Here is a 26,296-nt window from a genome sequence, read left to right on the forward strand (position 1 = left end):
TGTTACATTTGTGAAAAAGGATGTTACAGGATTCCTATTTTATCCATCATTAATACATTTATAAGTTTATTTCTCCACTTAATAAGCTAAAACCATATGGATATATAAAGCTGGAGTTTTATTAATAAACAACACTCTTTGAAAAAAACAAAAATAAAGCCATGCTCCCATGACACTTACTAGGAACTTTAACAAAAGAAAATGACACTTGTTATGAATAGTAGTAGTATCTTATATTGTATATATATATATATATATATATTATATGAAACTGATTGAGTCTACTCTCTTTGTCTATAAATTGAACTGCATTTTTCGAGAAGTAAATTCTAACTTAGATTTGTATGCTTTTTTTAACCAACCTTAAATTCACAACAGTCCATGATCAGTTTGATTGATAAAAATCTGCCAATAAAAGGAGTGTCAGTGGGTGATAAGAACTACAATGTCAAATGCTTGATAAACTCGAATATGACTGAAATCTTTATAATTCTTTTATTTCAATGTGTGGTATGAAACTGCTGATTTGAAGTGCTCCTTTTGGCCCTACATATCTTGATTTACGCAAATTATATAGATATGTTACAATTAAAATTTGGAGAAATAGTAAGTTTTGGTGACTTACAACCACATTTATTGATTATTGAATAAAGGCTTCTCTCTTCCGCATGTGAATATATGACAAGAAGCGCCACCAAATCTAAGTTAAAGCTTGTTTTTTCTATCGATGCGCGTAAAAAGTTTTGTTTCCCCTAAATTACACCCAAAAAAAATCAGTTCACCTTAATAGGAATAACAAACGTATACAATAACAAAAATTTTAACATTCATATACACACACACAAATTAATTGATGCTCACTTAATAATCTGGATTTTGTATGTTAATAGTTAAAGTTCTTGTTAGTTATTTTCAACAATCATGTGACTCAACTCATTTATATAGCTACAAGCCTACAATGAAAGATTAAATGAGAGAGTTCTCAACGAAACAAAACAAAGTAATTAGACTCATGTTTTATCATCTGCCAGCTTTGTGTAATCCGTTGATATAAATATATATATATATATATATATATCTTTGAATTGGTCTTCTGTTCCTCGTGGACTTTCCTGTAGCCATTCCTCTTCACATAGTCTAATCAAAAATCATTGAACTATGCAACAACATCACCAAATCTCAGTATCTCTTTCGTTTTCTTTCTTTTTCTTTGCACTCAACCATTGACGAACAAACACCATGGAAATGGAGTCTCTTGTGATACTGAGTATACAAAATAAAATCAGATACCATATATCGAGTATATCGCGATAGAAGGTATCGAGAAAACGGAGAAATATTGTGGATGTGGTAGGCAAAGTATTATTTGTTCCTATCCAAACTCTGTTCATAAAATATAATAATAAAGAAAAAACGTAGAAAATGATTGGAACATGAGAGATGTGAGTGAGACCACCGATCCCGGTGAAATCTTTGTTTTTTACATAAAGATAAAAGCATTTCCCCTCAATAATTATCATTGAAGATTAATCGTTGTCAGATTCTACTTTTCTACTATTTCTTATATTCCATTTTAATTTTTTTCCCCAACTTTAAAACCAGTTGGTCTTCCTCCATATGATTAAAGTGGCTCGATATACCTATTTGATTTGAACGACTAATTTTTCAAACTACAAATCCCTATCTTATTTATCCTACCCAATAAACCGACTTGTATAAAGTATACAAAACCCTTTCACTTTATTTCATCCCATACTATTGCTCGTAAAATGTTCTTCCACACTATTTGATGAATACGTATACAATTAAGATCTTCGGATAAGTGTTTGGTACTCACGTTAAATCAAATCGGGGATATCAAAGTTACGTTAAAATGTTAAATTGAAATTTGGGATAACAATAAAAGCTAACTCAATCAAAAGCGTGTAATCGAGTAATCAAGTGGGTAGAACATTCTGATTCAACGATTAAGTATGTATGTGTATAATGGAATATTAGGGTATTAGGCATAGTGGAATAGGAGATGCTGAGCGGATAAGATAAACCAAATAATTCTAAAATCCAAGAGGGTTGAGTAATGTAGTTGAGTTTTCAGCGAAATTTCAACACAAATTTGCGGCTCTGCACGTATATGCAATTATTTAAAAAAAAACAGAGAAATTTATACAAATTATGAAAAGAAGAAAAAGACCAACAAAAGTCTAGAACGAGTATCACACCAATCACCATCAACCTTAATTTCTCCTTTCATTATTTAGATCGAACTTCGAGCTCTCTCTATCTCACTCAGTTCCACTTACATCCTCAAAAAAAAAAAAAAAAAATCAGTTCTGAGTTTCAGAATTGTGCACACAAAAAAGGTATTACTAAAATAAGAAAATAAAATAAACAAATAATTTATTTTTTATATTTTCTCGCGCGATGGAGAATTCGTACGACTCAGCAGCCAAGTGGTCTGATTCCGACAACAGTCCATATAGTTTGGTCTCATGGTCATTACAAACTGATTCTTCCGATTCAGATTTTAGCCGCTTTAATCTCGGCTTCTCTTCTTCCTCCACCTCCTCCGGCAATTTCCCGCCAGATGAATTTGTCGGTGGGATCGAAAAAGCTGAGTCCCTTTCCAGAAGCCACCGTCTGGCCGAGAAGAGACGCCGTGACCGGATTAATTCTCACCTCTCCGCTCTCCGGAAACTTGTCCCTGATTCCGACAAGGTATGTCTCTGATCCAAAAATCCTTAAACACCAGAATTCTGAAATCGATTGATTGACTCGTCATGCAAAAGCGAGATTGAAATGTTTTCGGTTTAGTCATGAATTTCAATTTGAGTTAACCGGTTATTACCTGACTCGGTTCAGCATATGTGGTGGTTTGTTACAGTTAGAAAAGAGAGCTTTTTTAAATCAAAATCCCACATTCCTTCACTTGTCTCGCAAAAATTGTCGTCGCAATGTTTCGGTTTAGAAATGAAATCTTATTTGAGTAAACCGGTTTTTTCTTGACCTTTGTCTCTATACAGTTAGACAAAGCAGCTCTCTTAGCAACAGTGATAGAACAAGTGAAGGAACTCAAACAGAAAGCAAAAGAATCTCAAATCTTCCAAGATCTTCCAACAGAAGCAGATGAAGTAACTGTGCAGTCTGAAACCATCTCCAATGACTTTGAATCAGACACCAATAGAGTCATCTTCAAAGCTTCTTTTTGCTGCGAAGATCAACCCGAGGCCATCTCAGAGATCGTTAGGGTTCTCACAAAGTTTCAACTCGAAACAATCCAAGCTGAGATTATCTGTCTTGGAGGAAGAACAAGAATCAATTTCATCTTGAAAGATAGCGACTGCAAAGAGACAACAAAAATGGCTGCATCGGCTAAAGCTTTGAAGCAATCTCTTTGTGCAGCGTTAAACCGAATCACGTCTTCTTCTTCGTCTACTTCTTCGGTTTGTAGGATCAGAAGCAAAAGACAAAGATGGTTCCTCTCTTCTCACTACTCGTGATGAAAAATATTCTAATATCATTTTACCACTTTACCATATACACATAGTATAGAACACGATCCCATTATTACTAAGATTTTGTCAGCAATTTGGAGTAGTGGTTTCTATCTGTTCATAAGCATTACATGTTGGATACTTCTTGCTAAACCAAACACGATCATATATTTCAAGATTGTGTAAACCTAAATCTGAATTATTCCACAAGATCCAAGTCAAATGATCCAAATGATGAATTGACATATTCTCAATTCACTACGAGGATAAACGGCTACAAGATGATAACATTGTTGGTGAACATCTGATTAAAAAGATGAAGCTTTAACATTGATTGAGGATCCATACAATCCAACAAAAACGAAGCCCAGAAAACTTAAAAGCTGAAACAAAAATCCGACAACGGTACTTAGGATTGAAGCGAAAAGCAAAGACAAGGAAGCAGATGGAAAAGCGAAGTCTTCAAAGGAGGAGTCTCTACTTAGATCGCTGTCTCATCTTTCGTCTCTTCCTCTTCAGCCTCCTCATACGCTTCTTCTTCCACTGCAAAACACGATTAAAACAGAACTTAGCCGAATGATAATATACGTAACAGATAAAATGTATTGCACAAGATCTGAAAGATGAATGTACCTTGGCTCTCATTGCGGAGAAAGTGCTTTTCTCAGAACCCTAATCGGCGATTTCGCGGTGACGGTAACAAGAGAGAAATTGTTGCGTTAACTGCGACTATATACCCTTGAAAACCCTAGTGTAGAGGTATATTTGGGCCTTTCACTAGCCCATATAAGATTTTGGGCCTTTTACTAGCCCATATAAGTTTTTGGGCCTTGACGCTTATAATATTCTCACAGCACTAGGATGAGAAAAATATTTCGATTGGTAGAAATGTCCATTTTGTTCTTTAACATCTAAGCAATTTTGTACCATACCGTACATAATCTCGTGAATTTATTTGTATCACGACGATTCAAGTATAAGTATAACAACTAACAAGGATCAATATATAGTAGCACACCTGGTTTTATGGAAATGCTGATGTCAGCATCTTTTTATATGAGAAAGACAAATTAATCCAACGAATCTTTATATGATCTTAGAATTTGTTAGATCGGAAACTGAACTATATATTTCTTGTAATGATCGTAGTTCCAAACTAATACAGAAGCTACATAAAGGGTAACATATGTTGTTACTTACTATAACGCTACATAATATAGAGAACTAGAGCTTCCGAAAACTTAAAACATATTATACAAGTAACAAATCCTCCATCGCTAGGATCATTGATCAACTCCTACTATCGATAGAATCAGATAAAGTATATATTCTTCTCAACGATGGCCAATATTCCTCCAGCGATGAGCGCTTATACTTGAATATGTTTTTACCTTGAATCCTATAATTCAAACTTAATAGAGAGATATATAAATATTCTCCGAGAAAATGAGATATTTAAAACTCTGAAAGACAAACTCAAACCAAATCGAAATTTTCATCCCATAAGGGCACTCTATGAAGTGTCGAACCAATAAATCAACATAAAACTTTCCACCATCTCCTCTTCTTCCACATACTATATATACTTTATTGGAACCGTAATCTCCTTTACGAATTCCCTGAAAACCAAAAAAAATATTCAAAAATAATAAATTATCCTCTTAATTATCTCTATATGTTTAAGAAAAAAAAATCCTCCAAAATTTTGCATGCAAAAAGCTCCTCAACGAATGTAGTCTCCTTGATTCCTTTCAACAATGAATCCTCAGAATCTCCAATGCTCTTTGACTGACCTTTAAGTTGCCTCATCGTATTCCCCAAAACAATCAATAGAATTCCGATGGAAAAAAAAGGGTTCAAAGTCAAAAGTCAAGCAAGAAGGGATCAACAAAATCCCAAATATTCCCCCAATGACTATACTCGTCTTCTCCACCAAAAGGCCAAACCGTCGAAGATACATCTCCAATCGTATCCATACCCATAGAACCAACCGGATCAACAACAGCCGTAGATATTGACAAACTCGAACCAACCGAACCAGCCAGAGAGTTCAAATCTTCCATCTTATTATTACACCCTCTTTGTTCTTGCCCTAACGCCACCTCTTGATGAAACGACGTCGAATTGACCACGGGAACATCTGTGAGCTCCACGTCACCGATCTTGTTACTGTTATTACTAGGTTGAAGATTCTGAAACTGTTGCTGATGGAATTGTCCCACTTGCGTCATCTGACTTTGTTGTTGTTGTTGTTGTTGTTGGTGTGAGAAAAGACCATAACTAGGGCATAACATAGAAGGCCCACCAGAAAGGAAGATGTTGTTGTTGGTTAAAGGGAGACCGTAAGGACCAAAAGCGGAGGCTCCGGAGGCGGAGGGACGAGGGAGGAGAGGTCTTAGGGTTTGAGTGGAGGAAGAGGAAGAGGAAGGAGAGGTGGAAGAGGCGGAGACGGAGGAGGAGGAAGTGGAAGACACGGAGGTAGGAGAGGAAGGTGATAAGTTGAGTTGAGCACGTGACCCGTAGAGGAAAACGGCGGCTCGGTCGTAGGCACGTGCGGCGTCTTCGGCTGTGGCGAAAGTACCAAGCCACTTTCGAGTGCGTTTACGTGGCTCACGGATCTCGGCGACCCATTTGCCCCAGCTTCTTTGTCGGACGCCACGGTAACGAAACTTGGAGTTGTCTGGACCTCCTTTGCCTTTGCGTTTGCGTTGTTGAGCGGAGGAGGTTGAGTCGGTGGTGGTGGTGGTTGAATCGGAGGATTGAGGATTGTTGGTTAGGGTTTGTTGATGAAGATTATCGTCGTCAAGATGGTGTTTTTGGGAAGGTAAAGGGTCCATAGATGAAGAAAGAGGAAGAAGAAGGAAGAGAGAGAGAGATTAAAGAAATTGAGAAAAATGGAGAGGACGAATCAAGAAGAAAGGGAGACTGAAGGGTGTTTGAATGTCATGGTTGTGAATGGTGGATTAGGGCGGTGCTTCTTCTTTTTATACATATACTTACACTCTCTTCACTCTCACTTCTTCCTTTCGTTTTTTTTTTACTCGCCCGTTTTAGTTTTCTTTTAAGGATAAATGTTTTTTTTTGTGATTCGTAATAAAATTTTCTTTACCATATATGTTAGATGGAAATTACAAAAGGGACCAACACATTGTAGTTTTCTGATTTCTTGAATTCTTGGTTTATGTACCAGCTTGAAACCAAGAATAAAAGCTAATTTTCAATTTCATCAAATTTTGATTCGGCCATTGTTGGTTTGGTATTGAAATCGTTAGGATTGATCCATTTAATTCGTTATGAAACAAGAGCAAGAAATTAGATGACCATGTCAATATAATTAATCGAAGATAGGATGTGGAAGGTCATGTCACAAAAAGATAAAATACAAAGCAAGCCCAAACATCCATAAATTCGTAAACTTAATTTTCCTGAATGCGGAGTCATGTCAATCTTTACCTTAACAAAAATAGATTTTAGTAAACTTAACATAGTTTCCCAATTGTCTTTTTCTATAACTATGATTCTATGAACTATACGATTTGACGGTCTCCGTATGTATTTACAAGTCCTCGTGTTATTTGTAGATGTAGGAACTGGCATAATTTAACGAGAGTCCGTATCAATATTATAGATTCTGAACAATGGATTATACTATACCTACTAATTCTAGTCAGAATTTTTTGTTTCCATTCGTAGTATACCTAATCTTATATATGCTGTTTTCATATATTTTTATTTTAAAATCATAATCATACTAAATTTAGTCAACGGTGGTATATTACACTTCCATACATCTCAGACATAATAGTATTGATTATTAATCTTTTTCTTTTTAAATGGACATGGAGGTAAGAAAGAGAAAAAGCATCTGCTAGAAAAATACTCAGTAAAAAAAATATACAGTATCATTTTAATTGTTGACTTCTTGGAGAAGAAAAATAAAACTAATTTGCGCACTCGGAGAGTGTTGCAGGTGCCTTGTTTTGCTGCAGCCACTGGAGGGGCAGAAATACAGTACAGAAGTATTATTATTTTTCTGCGCTTTATATACACATAGATATATGTGTTCATTTAGGCTTTGATTGGTAACTTTGCGAAATGGCGGAATTGCGGAATTGCGAAAAAAATTTTGTGGAATAGATTAAGCGACTTATAAGTCGTTTTTCTGCGGAATGACTTTTCATTTGTATTTTTGTTAAGCAAAAACGCAGTCTGCGTTTTTGTGTATATTTTTTCATTACGCGAATTTTTGTTGATTGGCAAAAAACCTGCGGAATTGTGTTTAAAAACGCAATTCCGCCATTTAGTCTACTTAATACCATTCTTGGAAAAAGACTTGGCTTTTTTGGGAAAAAAAAGAAGGACTTGGCTTCAGTCAAATACTTCGTCCGACTATAATAATCGAAAATACCATAGAATTTGTATAGTACACTTTCAATCTTACCAAAATTGTGTAGGTATTGAAAAAACTCACACCTTTTTTTTTTTCGCACATGTTAAATAAATATATGTTGTAAGAAGGATATTTTGTAGATATTTATTGTATGCTTCGACTCTAGGTTTTATTGTATGCTTCAACTTTCCTTCTTCTTTTCCTACCCTTACAGGCTTTTCTTTAACAAAAAAAAAAATAACAGAACTCATTATCGAACTGAATTGATGCAACGGGGGTTCTTTTATTAATTTCTTGTTTTTGCTATTTGTTAATGAAGAAAAAGAATTTTGAAGTCATTATATAATGCAAAGTTTTGAAAATAAAGAAAGGCTAACATAACCTAGTTTTTAATACTTTAATTAATGACTCGTAAATCATAGTAAAAAGGGGAAAACGAAGTTGAACTTTAATACCGTTAAAACAACTACTTTATCGTAATATTTTTTTATTCTAATGCATAATATTAAAAGGGACCCATATTAAAATATACCACGGTCCAGTAAGTAAAATATGGTCATCAAAAATGTTATGGTCCGATTAGTTTTATATGATATAATTATATAGGAATTATATATAGATTAACGAAAGTGATCGAAAATAAAGAAAAATAATAAGAAAGTATAGATCAATCCTCAATGAAAATGATTCATATTCAACGACAGACAAAACTTTTACGGTGAGTTACTGTGGAACCAAAATAATGTTTATCTACGAATGGTGCTAACCGCACAATGGTCGCATATATTAACATGTAGCTAATTTCAAGCATAACAAGGTAAGTTACAAACGTTGCGCCATTGATGATACCAATAGAGAGCTTCGTCTTTCCAAGAGATTTACGTTTTTGTTTGTCATCCACAAAAATTATTATGATGAAATAAATAAAAAGAGGAAAAATAGGAATATTGCATGTAAGAGATGAGGTGGCGCGGAAGGAAGAAAAGACAGCAAAAGAACCAAAGCTTTTTTTCTTTGTGGTTTCTGAGATCTCAGCCCAATTGCCTTGGAACTCTCACCTTTTTATGTCTCAGCAGAACCCAACTAGTTGCGCCAAACATTCAATTTTCTAGATTTATCTACTTTATTATTACTATATTTCAATATAGCTTGATTATTCCAGTCTCATTATTCACGTGAAATTTTGTATTAACAATGACACGAATAATTGATAACATTCAGAGAATATTGGTGACCATTTTTGTTTCCAACGATTTCCATATAGTTATAAGTTAGAAATTATGACCATAACAGAAGGCAAAGAATTTGGATGCTGTGCTACTTCAGTTCTGAAACTACAATATCATATTATGTTTCGTAGGCTATAAAGTGTTCATAAGTTGTTTGGTGGGTTACAGACTTACAGTTACAAAAACCAACGTAATAAGTGTAACACCCGATTCCTGGTTCTAAGGGAAACTAGAATAAACCGAGATATTAACTAATCTAAACTAAACCAATTCCAAATAACATATTTTTTATTCAAATCCAAACCTAAATCCAAGTATTACAATAGAAATGAAATAACTTATTAAATCCGAAATAAATAGAAACATTGTTTTAAAAAGAAAGGTGAAATAGTTCTTAAAACAATAAAACTTTCTCAATTTCTGAAGGCACACCACACTAGAATTACTCGTCTAGTTCTTCCTAGACATCATCACAATCACACTCACAATCACAACCACCTGCACATCGGAATTTAGAGAGAGAGAGGTGAGTAATTTGGGAGAATTACTCAGTGAGAACCAAACCAGGCTTCCGGCTTATTTATTTATTTTCACTAACATATTAAGAATAAATCTAATGAAACCAAACAAGCACTCTACAAGTGCACAAACAACTAACAAGCAGTGATGTCTCCGATCCCGCCTCTCAATAGGCCAAACCACCTTGTCACTCGGACACAGGTCGACATCTCACCCTGTCACACAGACAGACGCTCTGTCACACAGACAGAGACCCTGTCACACAGACAGTCCAATCCCGGCATGCCACATGGACAGCCTCGTGGGTCATCACTCCACCGGATGAATGGATTATTGCCACGGTCACCCAGACGGCACATAACCCAGCAAACAAGCCTGCATTTGGCACATCACTATACCAGAAACAGACTATGACCTTTAGGACTTCTACCAATCACTAACCAATCAACAGGGTTATCAATCAATCATGCTGGTTCTTACTCTAATGAGATCCTAGATCTTATTAGTTATATACATATATATGGATCTGCCTAGATACACAAGAAGACAGACCTGTCCTACCAGATCTAGACTCAACACACCAGAAGAAGATAAAGGGATAAGAAAAAAGACCTAGATCTAATCCTCACCTTGGTCTAAAATCAGATCTGAGATTAAGGAGAACTAGAAGAGGCAAAAGAATCAAGCAACTTCTAAGAAGGTGGAGGCAGGCGAGTGCTCCTTATTCTCTCGGCAAGCAGCGGCGGCACCCTTCTCCGGCGGCGGCGGCGGCGTGCAGCTTCTCCTTCTCTCTCACTTTTTTTTCTTTGGAAGTTAGGGTAATTAAAGGCAGAATGAGGCTCATTAACTCCTAATTCCTTATTAGGGTTTCTGAAGTGGGCCTGAATTTGCTGAACATCTTCTAATTGGGCTGGGTTTAGGATGTTACAATAAAAATACCAATTAAGGTCACAAATCCATATAAATAAATAAATAAATCATTGAAAAGCAAGCAAATAATGGTTGGTGCGGGCGACGAGGAACATTGTTGAGCAGATGATAAAATGTTCACATGCCCATAAACCGTGGGCTACACTTTAGACTACAGCTAAGATTATGTGTGCATCTATATATATGTGCACGTATTTCTTTGGATAAGGACCTCTAATCCCTACTTTTTTTTATTACTAGTGTTTTATCCAATGTCCTAAAAGTACCATATCTTTAGATTTTTATCATCGAAGAATATTAAGTCCGACTTTTTTTGTACGACTTTATACGACATAAATGCATGGAGGCTCTATCATTTGACAAAATAAATAACCAATTACCAAAACAAATAATTATAAACTACGGATCGATTTTATATTTTTCACAAATATTTTATAAATATAGTAAAGTTTTAAATATTAACTCAATTTTTTTAAAAATTTAATATATTAACTTCAAATATAAGTTAATATATTAACTTAAAACATAAGTTAATATATTAACTTAAAATATAAGTTAATATATTAACTTAAAAACTTTAATATATTAACTTAAAAATTTAATATATTAACTTAAAACTTTAATATATTAACTTTTAAATATTAACTTAAAATACAGGCCCTTTAACAAAAAAAAATATTAACTTAAAATATAAGTTAATTCTTAAAATTCCGTAAGTAGTTCATGTTAAAAAAGTTCTTTAAAATATATTTAAAAAAATTGAAATAGAGGGGGTGTTATTTTAAATCATGTTTATATTTTTAAATAATGTGAAACGAATAAAATAATTATTATATATGTACGGTAGTCGCCGCTGCAAGATTTTTTTATGTCTCACAAAAATACTTTCCTTTTTGGGAGAATCTATTTCCATGATCACATCTTGGTATCGGTTTTTATGAAAAGGTATCAGATTTAGGCTTTTAGCTCACAAACGAGGATATCTCTCTGTTGGACATTAAAAAAAAAAACAAGAAGTTAGTGTACATTTATAATATCTTCGAACTGAGAATAGAACATTTTGAAATAACTAGTTTTTTAATTTTTGTCGTCGGTGTTCGAATTTATGATCTTCACGACTTTATCCTTGGGTCGCCAAGCATTTGGATGGGTGCTTTTTCTAGATCCGCTACTCTTACCAAGTAGTATGGTCACTACAAGAAAGATAGGCTTTTCCAACGAATTATTTACAACGATTTGTAGTAGTCGTAAATTTACGACGATATTACGTCGTATTTATGACGATCAAAAATTTCGTCGTAAATGCGACGTAAAAAATTACCCTCGTAAAATCGTCGTAATGTTACGACGATATTACAACGAATAAAGAACGAATTTTATTTTGTCGTAATGCTGCCGTAAAATTTACATCGATAATACGACGAATTGTCCTCTATCTTATAATTGACGTAAAATCAATGTAAATGTGATGTAAATTTTATTTCGACGTAAATTTGATGTAAATATGCAATGATAATATGTTGGTAACCAAACAAAAAATTCTATATATACTCTTTCTTCTCTCATTATTCCATCAATCCAAAAAAACATATAAAAACACAAATTTTTTGAGTCTTTGAATGTTTAAGTAAAATTTTTAGTAATTGAAATTTATATCAAATTTCAAAAACAAAAAGTCAAATATTTGTTTTTAAAATGTCTATATACGATTTACGAAAGTGGATGTATACGCCTAAAAATGGTGATGGGTCGTTGACTGAAGACTTCAACCACCGGTGGTTGAGATACCGATACTCATGAGGACGAACTATTTATAGGTGTGGGGGTTATATCCTAAACCGGTACCGGTAATGGTACGGAGTATAACAGTAGTTTGAGAACAGTGGAATGAATGTTCTGCCTTCTGAGCTGATACCCAAAGAAAAACACTAGTGCGTTCGAAACATGTAATTGTTAAAGGCATTTAGAACTTCAACCTACATCACTCATCAAGCCTCTCTATTGTATAGATCATGAAGAGTTCATTGGGCCTTCTGGGCCTGTTTTCTGGTCCATTCCTTTTTATCAATAGTGCTATGCTTCTAGCGGGAAAATGAGACTTATTTCGTCGAGAAAATATGTTTTTTTCTTTCGCAAATATACATACAATCTCATCAGTGATGCTCTTTTCCTTCTACTTTCTACTCTCCAACATTCCAAAAACTAAACAGATAAATCAAATCCCAATGACAAATTGACAATTAATGAGATCAAAACGAAAGATGTTATCAAATTGTTTCTCCATTTTAATCGACTCAAAGATGTTTCAATAGAATTCTGAAACTTCTTTTTTTCTAGGTTTTTATTTATAAAAAGTTATTTTCAAGACAAGTTTTCATGATAGTTTAAATATATTTGTTTTTTGTTTAATGAGGGACGATCATACATGATTGATGATATGGATCATGCATCCTTCAAAGATTCTAACTTGAGAAATAACAATTTCTTCGGTACATCGATCGTTGAGATGTTCGAATCTTGTAAATGAATAAATGCGAAATCCTAGTTTGTGTAATTAGCACTGCAGAGTAACATAATTTGTTTATGCCATTTTCCTTACTTCTATCATTGAATGGGCACTGACTCCGCCAATCAAGAAAATTAAACTATTTAAATCATAAAAGGATTCAGCGTGTGGTTTCAGTTATTCGGATGTATGTTTCTGATGTTTTTAGCCTTTTGATTTTCATTGATATTACCTCGAATATATATAGTCTTTTATGTAATTAGTACATTACAGTTAGATTATTGGACCAAATAAAAAAAACTTACAAACACTTCCTTCTTCGAATTGCATACTTCACCATTATATTTGCGTATTCGTTACCATTATACGTCTTATATATATTTGCAAGTCGTAACATACAAAAAGACATAATAGATTAAGAAATATGGATATGCATATGGATTAGTAGATCAATATATAATAAAAAGTATAATTATTATTATTTTTATGGAGGAGCTTAGTAATTAAAAATAATAATCATCAATTAGTAGATAAATACGTTGGCTAAGTAATAGTAGGTAGTTCCATGCTGGCTATAAAACAAGTTGTAATTTAAAAGTCAATCATTAAGATATTCGTAATTCATACAGAGTTCATTCCCTTTGGTCGAGATGACTTTTTTAGTACCAAATAATTGAGATACCCTCCAACCATAAATATAAATGAGTCGATTCATGTCTCAGGTGATAACGTATTCATCGTTGACGAAAGAAAAATAATAACGTATTTATCATCAAATATTTTATCAGAGTAGTCCCTTTTTTATTTTTGGTAAAAGCGTTAATATACTCTCCAGAAAGATTAGTTATGATTCTATGATTAGCGTCGAACCACATACAAGCTGCGACATGTCAGTCTGACTTGGGGAGCCTCTATATTAAAAAATTAACGCATGTCTACTTAAACGCAATCAAACATCTCTAACTAATCACAATTCAGTCAAACCATTTTCAATCTTTAATGGGGCGCTTCCAATAGTAATATTCTCATGCCCATTAGCCATTACGATATTTTGAGAATCTTGAATAATGGGAACATTGTTAAAAGTAAAACAGACTCGTAGAATGTTCTACTAAAAAATAAATTATGTAAACAAACGAATTTGGATAGGATTTAATATTTCGGGAAGGGATTCATTTGTTGAAAATATGTTGGATGTATCAAATATGGTTAGTTTAATAATATATTAAAGATAAAAGTGTGAAAAGTAACACTTTTGCTAGATTATACGATTATCTTTGACAAGACTAATTTTCAGATATTTTACAGATTCATCCAAAACGGCAAAAACTTGTATGACCATTAAGAAGTCAGCTACGATGAAAATCAGGATATTTAGAAATTTAGAATGATCAATTATCAGATACCGTAACAATCAATCTTTCTATTTTTTCGTATGTGTAATTCTTCGTTGATAGATTATACAGTGGATACAGATTTGGTGATATATTCAAATAAGATTTAAAGTCCGTGAACAAAGGTTTTAACATAATAATAGCCAATCATGCTTATTTTTTGCCGACACATACTATTGCATCAATCACGCTTATTGGGACCAATATAACAACATCAAAGACTAAATCACGGATCGCAAAAATAATTCTTTCCTGTTTGATATAAGATTGCCAAAATAATTGGTATGTGATGCAACAAAATTTAACTGCATTGTTTAAGTTTGAGTTTAATTACTCAGACGACATTATGAGCTTATTTACGAAGCCCATGATTACCAATTGAGTATAGTTTAGTTAACGAAGCAATGTTCAACGTCTAAAAACGGTCATTTAGACAGAATTTGAGTACATCGCTTTGTGGAAATAGAACATATAGCTAGGAAGGATACATATTATATATAAATAAAAGTATAAAAAAAAAACAATTTGAGTGCATTGTTTCGATTGCTACTAAAATCCTAATTTCTGTAAAGAAAACGATGAAGTGATAGTGGATCGCCAATAGGCGTGCAATGAGACGAAGAATAAGTAAAAATAAAATCTTTAATGGTGAATTATGTTAGATGAATAACCAAATTGGTTGATGTGCGAGCGTAGGACGTAATTAAAATAAGGGAAGAAAACCAAAAAGGAACTCTTACAAATGAAATAAAGTCAAAACTCAATATTATACAAGTCAACGTAGGGAGAGTTCATCATCAATTATTTATTTTTAAAAGTAAAAAAAAAAAGTGGTAAAAATTAGAATTTATCCTTCTCTAATTAAGCGTTAGGACTCAACACAAGATTCTCGTAGGAGTCAACGGCGCTTGACGGAACGGCGACCATTACTTTAACGGCGTCACTTCGTTCAGGAACCGGAAGCAACAAACAGTAGCGGTCGCAGCATACCGATCCCACGTGAATCGGTTTTCCCAAACCGAAATCAAGCCGCTCTAAACCGAGGCGTGACCACTGGGACAGTATCAAGACTCCGACCGAGTCAGGACTCGCTTTCGCCTTGCTCACAGCTTCAACCACCGATCTGACGTAATCGTCACCGACTCGTTCCTTGGCTGGTTTCACGAGCATCTTCGCGTGGCTTAATCCTTTCTCCGTCAAGTCTTTCACGGTGGTTTGCGCGCATCCGACGACGAAGGCGTTCCCGTAGAACCCACTGGGTAGACTCGGTTTGACTCGGTCTCGAATGTTGATGCTGAACAAAAGCTTGAGGATTTGATTCGATGGCAAGTTCAGTGATCTCGCCCAGCTCCTCCATACATGCGCAGAGAGCACCTCGAACGATGTGTGTTTCGAATTGGACTCACCGAGTCGACTCGCGAGTTTCTTGAGCTCGGTGAGTTTCTGTCTCTCGAAGACGACCGAGGTCGGAACGAGTCGCTCGGCGTTGAATCGGTTTACGAATCCACATAGATCGGGAACTTGGTTGAAGTCGGGGTGGCTCAACGAGTCACGCACCGGAGACGGATTAAGCAATTGACCATCCCAAAGGTGTTTCCTTTTTAACTCAGTCTGACTCAGTGAGTCTCTAGATAACTCGGCGAACAAGGTGAGAAACTCGGCGCTTCCGATCCCATCGGAGACGCAGTGGTTAACACCGACGGCTAAAGTGGCGCCACCGTCTCTGAGCCAAGTGAGCTGGACGACGAGAGGAGGGGCACCAGCGAGGACATCGATGACGTTGAGGGAGAGAAGCTTTCTCCAGCTGTTCACGTGCCGAGGAGCTTTCTGAAAATCAAGGCACGTGAGGTGGTCGGAGATGGCTTCAAGAAACAGAGCACCTTGGCCACGGCTTCAAGACGGCTTCGAGACACGGTGGGAAAACGGCTTCGGAACCAGAATAATTGTAGAACCATGGCATATATTATATAGAGCCTGTTTACGCATTGTTTTTAGTATAAATTTCCAAGCGATTAGAGAAATTAATTGATTTATTCGAGGAGAAGGAATAAACTTTCCAAACGTCAAAATACACTTGTAAGTCTTTTAGAATTGCAAAATAAAGTTTCAAACGTCAAAATACACTTGGAAGTCTTTTAGAATTGCAAACTAAAAGTTTTAAAAAAGAAAAAAGAAAAAAAGAAAAAATGGCAAGAAATATAGACAGAAATTTGTTTCTTAATTCCTCTTAGTCTACAATGTCATCGTCACCTTCCGCAGCTACTTCACTTGCTCTGGCCTTTTACTTCCGCAAGCCTTCTACGCGTAGAATAGGCCTCATAGGCGGCACGAGCATCATCATCCCTAAAGAAACTTTTCATCAACCTTTCTGCACCTGATCTTTCAAGGTGAGTATTACCAGCTAAGTCATTCACAATCTCCTCGATGGGGTTGAAGTTGGAAAAACCTTTGATAACGCCCTCAAAAACCTTTGCGTATCCCTCCTTATGATTTCTGGAATCGATAGAGTTTTGGCATCCCGTGACAATTCTGGCAACCATACGCTTTGCTCTGTCCTCTTCCAATTTTTCAATCTCCTGTTCCAAGTTTTCTAATTACTTAGAGAAAACAATAACTACAATACAGAGAAAGAGAAATTACATACTTTTGATCTGGCCTTTTTCTCTTCGGCAAGTCTTCGACAATGCGCATCATAGGTGTTCAGTTGTCCTTCCGTCAACAACTGTCTGATCCAAATTCTCACATGTGCTTTTCCTACAAACGTTTCTTCAGTCAAGTTATCAATCATATCATCCATGGGGGTGAACTTGTAGAAACCCCTCATTATCCTCTGAGCGCCCTTTTTGCGTGCCTCGCTAATTTGGCCGGAATTGATACTGTATCTACATGCCTGGACAACCTTCTCAACTACGTAATTTGCTATCCCGCATTCAGCTTCTCTTTGTACATCATGAACAATAGCTTCTAACTCCCGTGACGGTGCTTGATCCAGCTGACAGCACAGAAACCAGTTCCAATCACATTACGTACAACAAAGAAGAACTAAAATACAGAGAATAAGAAACTATACTTTACTCGAGTCGCCAGTTAATTGGGGGGCATCGTCTGCATTTTCTCTCACGGTCAGCATAGGCCGCGGTGGTGGTGCGTCATCGCTCATTATCGGCGGCGATGCAAGCTTACCATCTTTCCCCCTCTTCTTTATTTGTGCGGGCCTAGTACTTGCCTGAAATAAATTTAACGAGAAGAGTGTATCCAAAACACATTCGTTTAAACTTAACAAGGGCATATATAGTGCATAGACTCAATACCACTTGCGCAGAAACACAACATTAAAGCATTAATAGATTCCCATACACTAATAGATTCCCATACAGTCTTTTATTTCAGAAACACAACATTAAAACATAGTGCAAAATGGAAAAGACTACATACCACTTGCGCAGCCGCTGTTGCTCTGGCCTCAGCTTTACCAGGCAGTAGTTCCGGTTCATTATTTGGTCCTGTTGTATCCATCTGAACACACAATGTTAAAAAATATTCTAGAAAAAAATCAAGTAAAATAGTGCATAGGTTCGATTTACTACATACACCAACTTCAGTCGACGCCTTTCCAAAGAAGTTGCTGATGGCGTCGCTTACATTCCCTTTGCAGCTGTCGAGGAAAAGAATAGCGTCTTCTCGAGAGGCTTCAGTAGCCACTTCAATGAAGGAGTTGATTTTATCCTCAGAAGAGTACTGCAGCTGTCTCGAACTCGCACCGGAATGTAGAATCTGAATGGACAAATTTTAGAAGTGTATACATCAACATTAGGATCCATTTTTAAAAACTTATCTTAACAAAAGATAATTCAAACAAGCCAGAAAACATACTTGGTTAGAGGTGTCAACCAATTCCACTTGAGACTCATTCCAGTTAGCATTTTTATAGAAATAACTGCTGGCGTCATCTACATTCCAGTTGCAATTATTAAGGCAATGGATTGCCTTTTGTAGAGACGGTCGGATACGCTCGTAGAACGATTCGATAATGCCTTCCTTATCCGACTGAGACAAATCCTGCAGCTCGCATTTCAATTCAAGATTAAGCTTTGAGTGATATATTTTCGCAAGCAGAATCGAGAAAAAGCAGTATGTATGGAAAAGATTTATACTTGATATAACGCCCTAACAGGTCCTGAGGGTTTTCCACCAGTCGAGTCAACCTCCTTCGCACTGTAGAAGGAACGCACATCGTCAAAAGTATTCATGTATGGAAGTTTAGATAAAGAGCATAAACTAGAAACAGTAATCTATCAAACCAACATTTCAGAACGACAAGACGATCAAGAAAACAAATAACGGTCTAAACAATGAACCAGGAAAATACAGGAAACCCCAAATCAAGAAAGCAACATATATACCAAACAATCCATACGTCTTGGAGATTAAGTCGTAAAATAGGAAAGTTGACGTTACCTAGATAGTATATTTGACTGTTCCTCCTGCGGATCCGGCGTCTGATTCGAAGTCGGACGTGAATCGGTCATGGTATTCGTTCCCAAGTTGGCCGGATTTCTACTTTCTTTCACCTAAAAAGGTTAAAAACAACCATTAGATCTTAGATTTTGAGGTCGAATGATATCTATATATTCGATTGGCAAAGAGAAGTATTAATGCAAACGATCGCAATCGAAACAAAAAACAGAGACCATCGGAAAAATAGAGAAAGTTAAACTCACCAACTGAAACGCGACGGAGAGGATCACCGGAAAAGTCACCAAGAATAGAAGGAAACGAAGACGTCACCGGAAAATTGAGAGAAGTGGAGAGTCGAGATTAATGCAGAGAAAGAGAGAAGCTAAATGTTTGATTTCTTGATGACTAACAAATAGACGTTTTTGAACCTAAGATTTCTAGAAATTACATTAAATCGTTACCGTTCGATTGAAGTGACTACACGTGTTAACAATCGCTGATTGCTTCAAAAAATTTGGCGCCCTCATCTGTTACAAACGGAACTGTCGTTGCACGCGGGTAGTTTCCGTTAAACTTGACGGTCCGTGTAAAGCAATTTACAGTGCAGTCTAAAACGACGTCGTGTCTACAATTACTTCCACAAAACGCGAGGGTAAAAAGGTAAGTAACAGTAACAAAAAAAAACAGAGGTACAAAAAAACCCATTTTTAACTTCTACTAATAAAATTATTTTGCAAAAACGTTAGTCTATATATATATATATATATATATATATATATATATATATATATAGACAATAAATAATTATACCACTTTTCAACTTATAAGATTATTTTGCAACGGTGACGAACAAGAGAAACAGCCTTAAACGCTGAATCAGTGCACCCCTCTTCTTATTTTGTTTAGGGCAAAATTACAAAGTTTGATTTATAAATGCTTTTTCTATGCATGAGAAGTGTTGGCCCAAATTATCTGCTTATATAGAAAAAGCACAGCTAAAAGTGATCTCATCAGTTGATCGATGCCTAATAAATGGTTCAAAAACATAAAACTAAGCTTAAGTTAACCAAAATGCTATATACCTCTCTAATTGCACTAGTAGTTAGACCGCGGCGCGGATTTTAGTTTATGTTCATGTTTTTATATGTTTTAGATGTTATTTCTTAAGAAATAATTTGTTGATAATTTTTTCCTTAGTTTAATAGTCTTATTTTTAAGTTTGTATTTTGTTAACAATACTTGTGTTCTGTTAGTTATTTTTACTGTGTGTTTATATAACAATATATTTTTCTTAATTATGTTATTAACTTCTATAAAAAAAATTTCATGTATTGTTATATTTTATTTATTACTATTGTGTGATTATAATTTTTTAATTATTTTTACTCCCTGCAAATTTTTTTATTTTTAATCACCTATTATTACGAATTATTAAACAACTAATTCATTATATTTGTCTTTTTTTTCTTTTCTTTTTTTTTAGATTTTTATACTCTTTCTCCATCTTTATATTCTCATAATTTATTAGTTTTCTTTTTTGTTGTTTTCCTTATCTTTAATGTTTTTGTTTTCGTATTGTCTAAAATTTCTCTTCATTAGCTTCGTGTTCTTCATTCTTTTATTTTTTTAGTTTCATTTTTCTCTGGTTCTTGACTTCTACTTTCTCTAATTTTTTTTTCATTTTTTCTTCATCTTCTTATTCTGATATTGTTTCGTATTCATCTGCGTCTTTTTTATATATTTTGATATTTCTAAATTCTCCTATCTTTTAATTTTTTCATCGTTTTTTATCTTTTTTTTTAATTATCGTTATTTTTCTAATTTTTTCAGTTTAGATAATATATCATTTTTAATATAACATATATTTTTAATCTAATTATTATTATATTTTCTAACTATCTAACTATCACTTATCTTTTTATTTACACTAAAATTTTTTTTATTTTATTTAATTTGTATTAAATCTAGTAATAATAAATATAAATATACATGTATTAAATACTTAATTTAAATATGTTTTAATGTTAAATTTTAAGAGTTTGCTGATGTGGACACCCTAGATGAAGAGAAAACTCTCATATTACATATAATAGATTAGAGGCTTAAACTTGCGCACTCCACCATGAATATCAGGTCTGTTGGAAGTAATATGTTAAATCATTGGAACACATACTCATAAGAAATAGCTAACTGAAAGCTTAGTACAACAAAACCATACCTTTGATAATTCCATCATGTGCAATATTTTCCTGTGTATGCTTTCCGCCTCAGCCAGACGATTGGATCGTATATATATCTGGAACAACAGACGAACAAGTAAAAATGTTAAGAGTATCTGCTGTTGAGTGGATCTTGTCCAGTTCATGAAGGAAAAATTCAAATTACATGCAAACTTTAAAGCCACAAAACCTGAGAAAGATATCTCAGTCTCCTGATATAGGTCATTGACTCTCCTTGACCAGCTTCCTACATCACATAACCAAAAATACGATAAATAAGCGTAGAGCTGACAAAATGAAATGTCAAGATAGCACAAATATCAGTTATCATTAGGTTATCGACATGCCTCAAGTATTTTAAGATAATCCAGAATAAGAGCCTCCCCATCTGTTTCTTTTCCTTGCAGATGTAATACCTGTCGAATATCTTAGAAGGAAGTCCAAGATGAAAGATATAATCAGACTTCATGTCGGCTTGGACGTGTGATATTAGATGTAATTCATCACATGTCTGCATGAGCAAAACGCAGGATATTACGATCCTCCATAGATATATAAACAGACACATGATGCAAGAAGCACTACAAGAAAACATTTCATTTACAACGACCATATTCGTTGTAAATTCGTTGTAAATGAGTGTTTGCATCGATTTTACGACGAAAATCAAATCGTCGTGAATCGATCGTCGTAAATCAAATTTCGTCGTAAATTCGTTGTAATTAGCGACGATTTATATTCGTCACTAATTTACGACGATTTTACAACGATTTTTAATATATTTTTATTTTTTATTTTTAATTTTTTACAACGATTTTACAACGATTTTTATTATTTTTTTTTTATTTTTACGACGATTTTACAACGATTTTTTATTTTTTTTATTTTATTTTTACAACGAATTTACAACGATTTTATTATTTTTCCGGCGATGATGGCTCCGATGGTGATAGCTCCTCCGACGGTGGTGGCTCCTCCGGCGGCGGTGGCTCCTCCGGCGGCGGTGGCTCCTCTGGCGCCGGTGGCTCCTCCGGCACCGGTGGCTCCTCCGGCGCCGGTGGCTCCTCCGGCGCCGGTGGCTCCTCCGGCGCCGGTGGCTCCTCCTGCGCCGGTGGCTCCTCCTGCGCCAGTGGCTCCTCCGGCGCCGGTGGCTCCTCCTGCGCCAGTGGCTCCTCCGGCGCCGGTGGCTCCTCCTGCGCCAGTGGTCGCCGTTGATCGCCGGTGGTCACTGGTGGTCGCCGGTGGTCGCCGGTGGTGTTCGTCGGTGGTCGCCGTTGATCGCCGTTGATCGCCGGTGGTCACTGGTGGTCGCCGGTGGTCGCCGGTGGTCGCCGTTGATCGCCGTTGATCGCCGTTGGTGATCCGTGGTGGCCGGTGGTTACTCTGATGATAGTGATACACTGATTGTTTAATAGTTATGAGTATGTACATATATACTAGAATAAATTTTCCAAAACTACCGATGTGGGATTTTGTATCTTTTAAGAAATCGTTGTAAAATCGTTGCAATATACGACGATTTTACGACGATTTAATTTTTTTTTAGTAATAATTTTTTTTAAAAAAGAAAAATTAAAATTAAAAATTAAAAAAAAAAAATCGTCGTAAAATCGTCGCGATTTTACGACGATTTGATTTTTTTTTTTAATATTAATTTCTAAAAACAAAATATCGTCGTAAAAACGTCGTAAATGGCAACGGTTTTACAACGATTTTCTTTGCCAACGAATTAACGACGATTGTGTGCTAAATCGTCGTGAATTCGTCGTTAATTTGCGATGGCAATAATTCGTTGTAAAAAATCGTTGGTAACTCTGTCTTTTCTTGTAGTGAAGCTTAAGCACAAGAAGAAAAAGATATTACTTTATGTATACTAACAAAGGTAATCATATTTATAAAAAATTGCAGTTTTTTAATTTTGAAAATTATATCTAACTTGTGAGTTTTCATAGTTTTATTTTAAATCTATATATATATATATTCTGTTTAAAAAACTTATAATTTGATATAATATTTATAATTTAGTATACAAAAACTAGTAACAAAGTAATCAAATATTATTTAATGATCATAATATTGATATAAAAATTAAAAATTCTACTTCAGTTCTTCAAATAAAAAATTATTGTTTTTCAACATTTTAGTTTTATTTTTGATATATTTTCTATGAAATCATGAATATAATATATCTATATATATATATTATTTTACTTTCCTAGCTAATATAATCAATACAAAATTTCTGATTTAATATACTACATTGAAAAAGAAATTAATAATTTGAATTCTTTTTTTCGGTTCATAAATTTTTTTTGTTTTGTATCATATTATTTATGGTAAATTTTAAATAATTTTGAATGATTATATCTCATTTTTTCCAACCAAAGTGAATAAGTTTTTATTTTATTTCATTCTTTATGTTTTCTATAGAATACAAGAAAAATTAAGATAGTTAAAATCTATTCTTCTTCTTTAGATACTTTAATCAATACAAATTTTTAGTTTAATTTACAAATAAAAAAGTACACTAATAAGCATAAATTTTTTGTATCTAAGATAAAATAGTTTTGTTTTATTTCATGATACAAAAAAAAAAAACTAAACTTGAATTGAATCCAGTGGATGAAAGCTTTGACTTTTTTTTTTAACAATAAATCACGTTATTTTCTGCGAAAAACTAGGGAATTTAGGTTTTGGCATTAAACTACATAACCATAATATTTCATTAAATTGAAAAAGAAATTGCATAATAGTGTTTTTTTGGGAAAATTGTGAAATACCATTTCAGCAGAAATATATGAAATCATAATTTTAGCGTAAAATCACTGAATGAAGTGTATACGGAAAAAGGCAGAACTGGTTTTTTATTTCAAAATAAAAATTTATAAATTGAAAAAATATAAAGCAAATAAACTAAAATTAAGACAACTAATGGCCATCTTCTTAAATTTATTTCTAAATCGTGCTATCATTCCTTTAATTTTGACAAGCCGCCTCGCTTTCAAACCGCATCTCCCTCACCCGAGTCACCCAAATCGAATTATCGAAACCGCATTTAAATCAATCGATTTGGCGCTTGACTTTATTCACATGACCCCTTATCATTTGGACAGTAAGAGCCGGATAACTTTCCACAAACGACATGAACTTACTCGAGAACGCAATCTCTTCCATGTGTCTTGTGATAAACTCAGAGATAGAATCTTGGAGGATCTCGTCTGAGTGAATCTTTGCAATCTCGAGGAGAACAAATGCATTTGATGTGTTCATGGAGTCGATGAGCTGGTTTCTGCAGAGATCTTGGAGGTATGGAATCCCGTATTTGTCTGCAGCTAGGTAGAGACTATGGACGTGCTGCACCAGTTTTGTTTCCGGAAGCGAACCATTGTACATGAACTCAAGAAACGTCTCTAGCTCACCCTTTGTCATCTCTGAAAGAGTGATTGTCTCTTTCGACGAAGCTTTGCAATCATCAGTTTCCAATATGTTACTAAACACCTTCGATCTTGCTGCCTAATATATCATATAAGTTTAAAAAAAAAAAAAAATCTAATGAAATTTAGACGAAGTAACACGCACAATACATATTGCAATTCTTAAAATTCAAAACAAAAGAAAAGAAGATACCAAAATAAGTTTGTGGGCGGGGATTGCATCGGTGTCGTCTCCTGCTTTGAGCCATACATCGACGTGCCTTTGTTTTTTAAATGCCTTTATAAGTCCCCCAAAGAAACCAACCTTGGTTACAGATTCATCCACTATACTACAAATCTTGCTTACGTTGCTACTCATCCAACAGCAGTGAACATAAATTGTTTTCAAACCGGAGAAGTTGAAGGATCAGATATCAGGGTTTGTAATAGATTTTTTTTTATAAGAAAAACAGAGAAAAAGTTAACGACAAGCAAAAACAAAGTAAAATTTGAAAAACAAACAATAGAGAAGAGTCATGAGAGGATGTACAAAGTGATTTCGAGTGCGTGGAGACTTCTTTGCGATTGATTGGAGGTTACGAACGACGCTGCCATGTGAGAAGAATTTGACGAAGGCTCTCAGCATAAAAGAAAAACTCAAAAACCCTAGTACCAGTATATATATGTGGATTTATAATTTAATTAAATAAATATGTAAATATAATATATATGATTAAAAAATATTAACTGATATTTATAATTAAAAATTTATATACACTGATTATACAATTACAAATAATAGTTATATTTATATTTATTTTGTAGTATAATTACATAAATGCTAGATAATTGTTGATTTTATAATTAACTTTAATAGTATCTTTTATATGAATAAAATTGCATATTTGAATATACTAAATTGGATTAATACGTTTTATTCAAAATCAGAATAAGAAATTTAAATTTTAATAAAAAATAATTAATTATAATATACATGAAAAAATTATATTTTTTATTAAATGGATAACGTGATTTTTAAACAAAATTAAGATCAAAAAAAAATATGATATAAAGAAATATAGTGTTTAGTAATCTTAAATATATTATGTATTAAATTTTTATAAATCTGCTGTTAAGAAATAGAAAGCAAAAGAATATATTTATAAATTAAATGTTAAGTATTAAATATATAATTGATATAAACTAATCTCTAACCAAAGTAATGTTAATAGCAAATGATGTAATTATTCTAATAAAACAATTATTTTTTTATATATGTGTTTTGAGAAATTCTCTTATAATAACATATCAGCATGGTATTCTTGTAAATCATACATAATATAAAAATTATTTTTAAATTGTCTTTCTCAAATAATAATAGAAGATAGTTGTTAAAAAAATAAGTGTTCTGTTCTAATTTGTTTTTTTTTCATTTTATCCAGTTTTATAAACTATAAAATTAAATTTCTAATGAAATAAAAATATTTTTTTTCATTAGCTTTTAGGATTTTTTTTTGGTTTTTTTTCAAATTTTCCATTTAATTTTTTTTCTAGCTCTTGTTTCATTTTTATTATAAACTGAAATTTGTTTCCTTTTTAAAAAAATATATTAAAACAAATTTTTTAATTTCCTTAATCTAAAACTTACTTTTTAATTTTTACTGTTTTTATATTTAGGATTAAGTCTATAATATAATTTTGTTGTATTGTTAATATTATACGTCAAAATCTGATTGAAATTTGTTTT

At 33.9% G+C, this 26,296-nt stretch overlaps 3 protein-coding genes and 1 long non-coding RNA gene across 4 annotated transcripts; 1 reads left to right on the forward strand and 3 right to left on the reverse strand.

Moving 5' to 3' along the window:
• The first annotated feature begins 2,301 nt into the window (after positions 1 to 2,301).
• LOC18027504 (transcription factor bHLH51) lies at positions 2,302 to 3,933 on the forward strand. Its single transcript, XM_006411211.2, has 2 exons — positions 2,302 to 2,715; positions 3,021 to 3,933. Exons 1-2 carry the CDS (start codon positions 2,422 to 2,424, stop codon positions 3,495 to 3,497), a joined length of 771 nt encoding a protein of 256 aa, XP_006411274.1. The 5' UTR covers positions 2,302 to 2,421; the 3' UTR covers positions 3,498 to 3,933.
• Positions 3,718 to 4,215, reverse strand: LOC112081645. Its single transcript, XR_002896572.1, has 2 exons — positions 4,125 to 4,215; positions 3,718 to 4,034 (listed from the first exon to the last, which is right to left on the reverse strand). It is a non-coding gene; the product is annotated as an uncharacterized LOC112081645 (long non-coding RNA).
• Positions 4,216 to 5,158: 943 nt separating this feature from the next.
• LOC18027505 (ethylene-responsive transcription factor ABI4) lies at positions 5,159 to 6,405 on the reverse strand. Its single transcript, XM_006411212.2, has one exon. The coding sequence runs from the start codon at positions 6,326 to 6,328 to the stop codon at positions 5,354 to 5,356; it is 975 nt and encodes a 324-aa protein (XP_006411275.1). The 5' UTR covers positions 6,329 to 6,405; the 3' UTR covers positions 5,159 to 5,353.
• A 17,791-nt stretch (positions 6,406 to 24,196) lies between these two features.
• On the reverse strand, positions 24,197 to 24,928 carry LOC18027507 (putative BTB/POZ domain-containing protein At2g40440). Its single transcript, XM_006411214.1, has 2 exons — positions 24,764 to 24,928; positions 24,197 to 24,649 (listed from the first exon to the last, which is right to left on the reverse strand). Exons 1-2 carry the CDS (start codon positions 24,926 to 24,928, stop codon positions 24,197 to 24,199), a joined length of 618 nt encoding a protein of 205 aa, XP_006411277.1.
• Between the last annotated feature and the right edge of the window lie 1,368 nt (positions 24,929 to 26,296).

The sequence above is a fragment of the Eutrema salsugineum genome, unplaced genomic scaffold, assembly GCF_000478725.1.
Source record: "Eutrema salsugineum unplaced genomic scaffold, Eutsalg1_0 scaffold_10, whole genome shotgun sequence".
Classification (NCBI taxonomy): domain Eukaryota; kingdom Viridiplantae; phylum Streptophyta; class Magnoliopsida; order Brassicales; family Brassicaceae; genus Eutrema; species Eutrema salsugineum.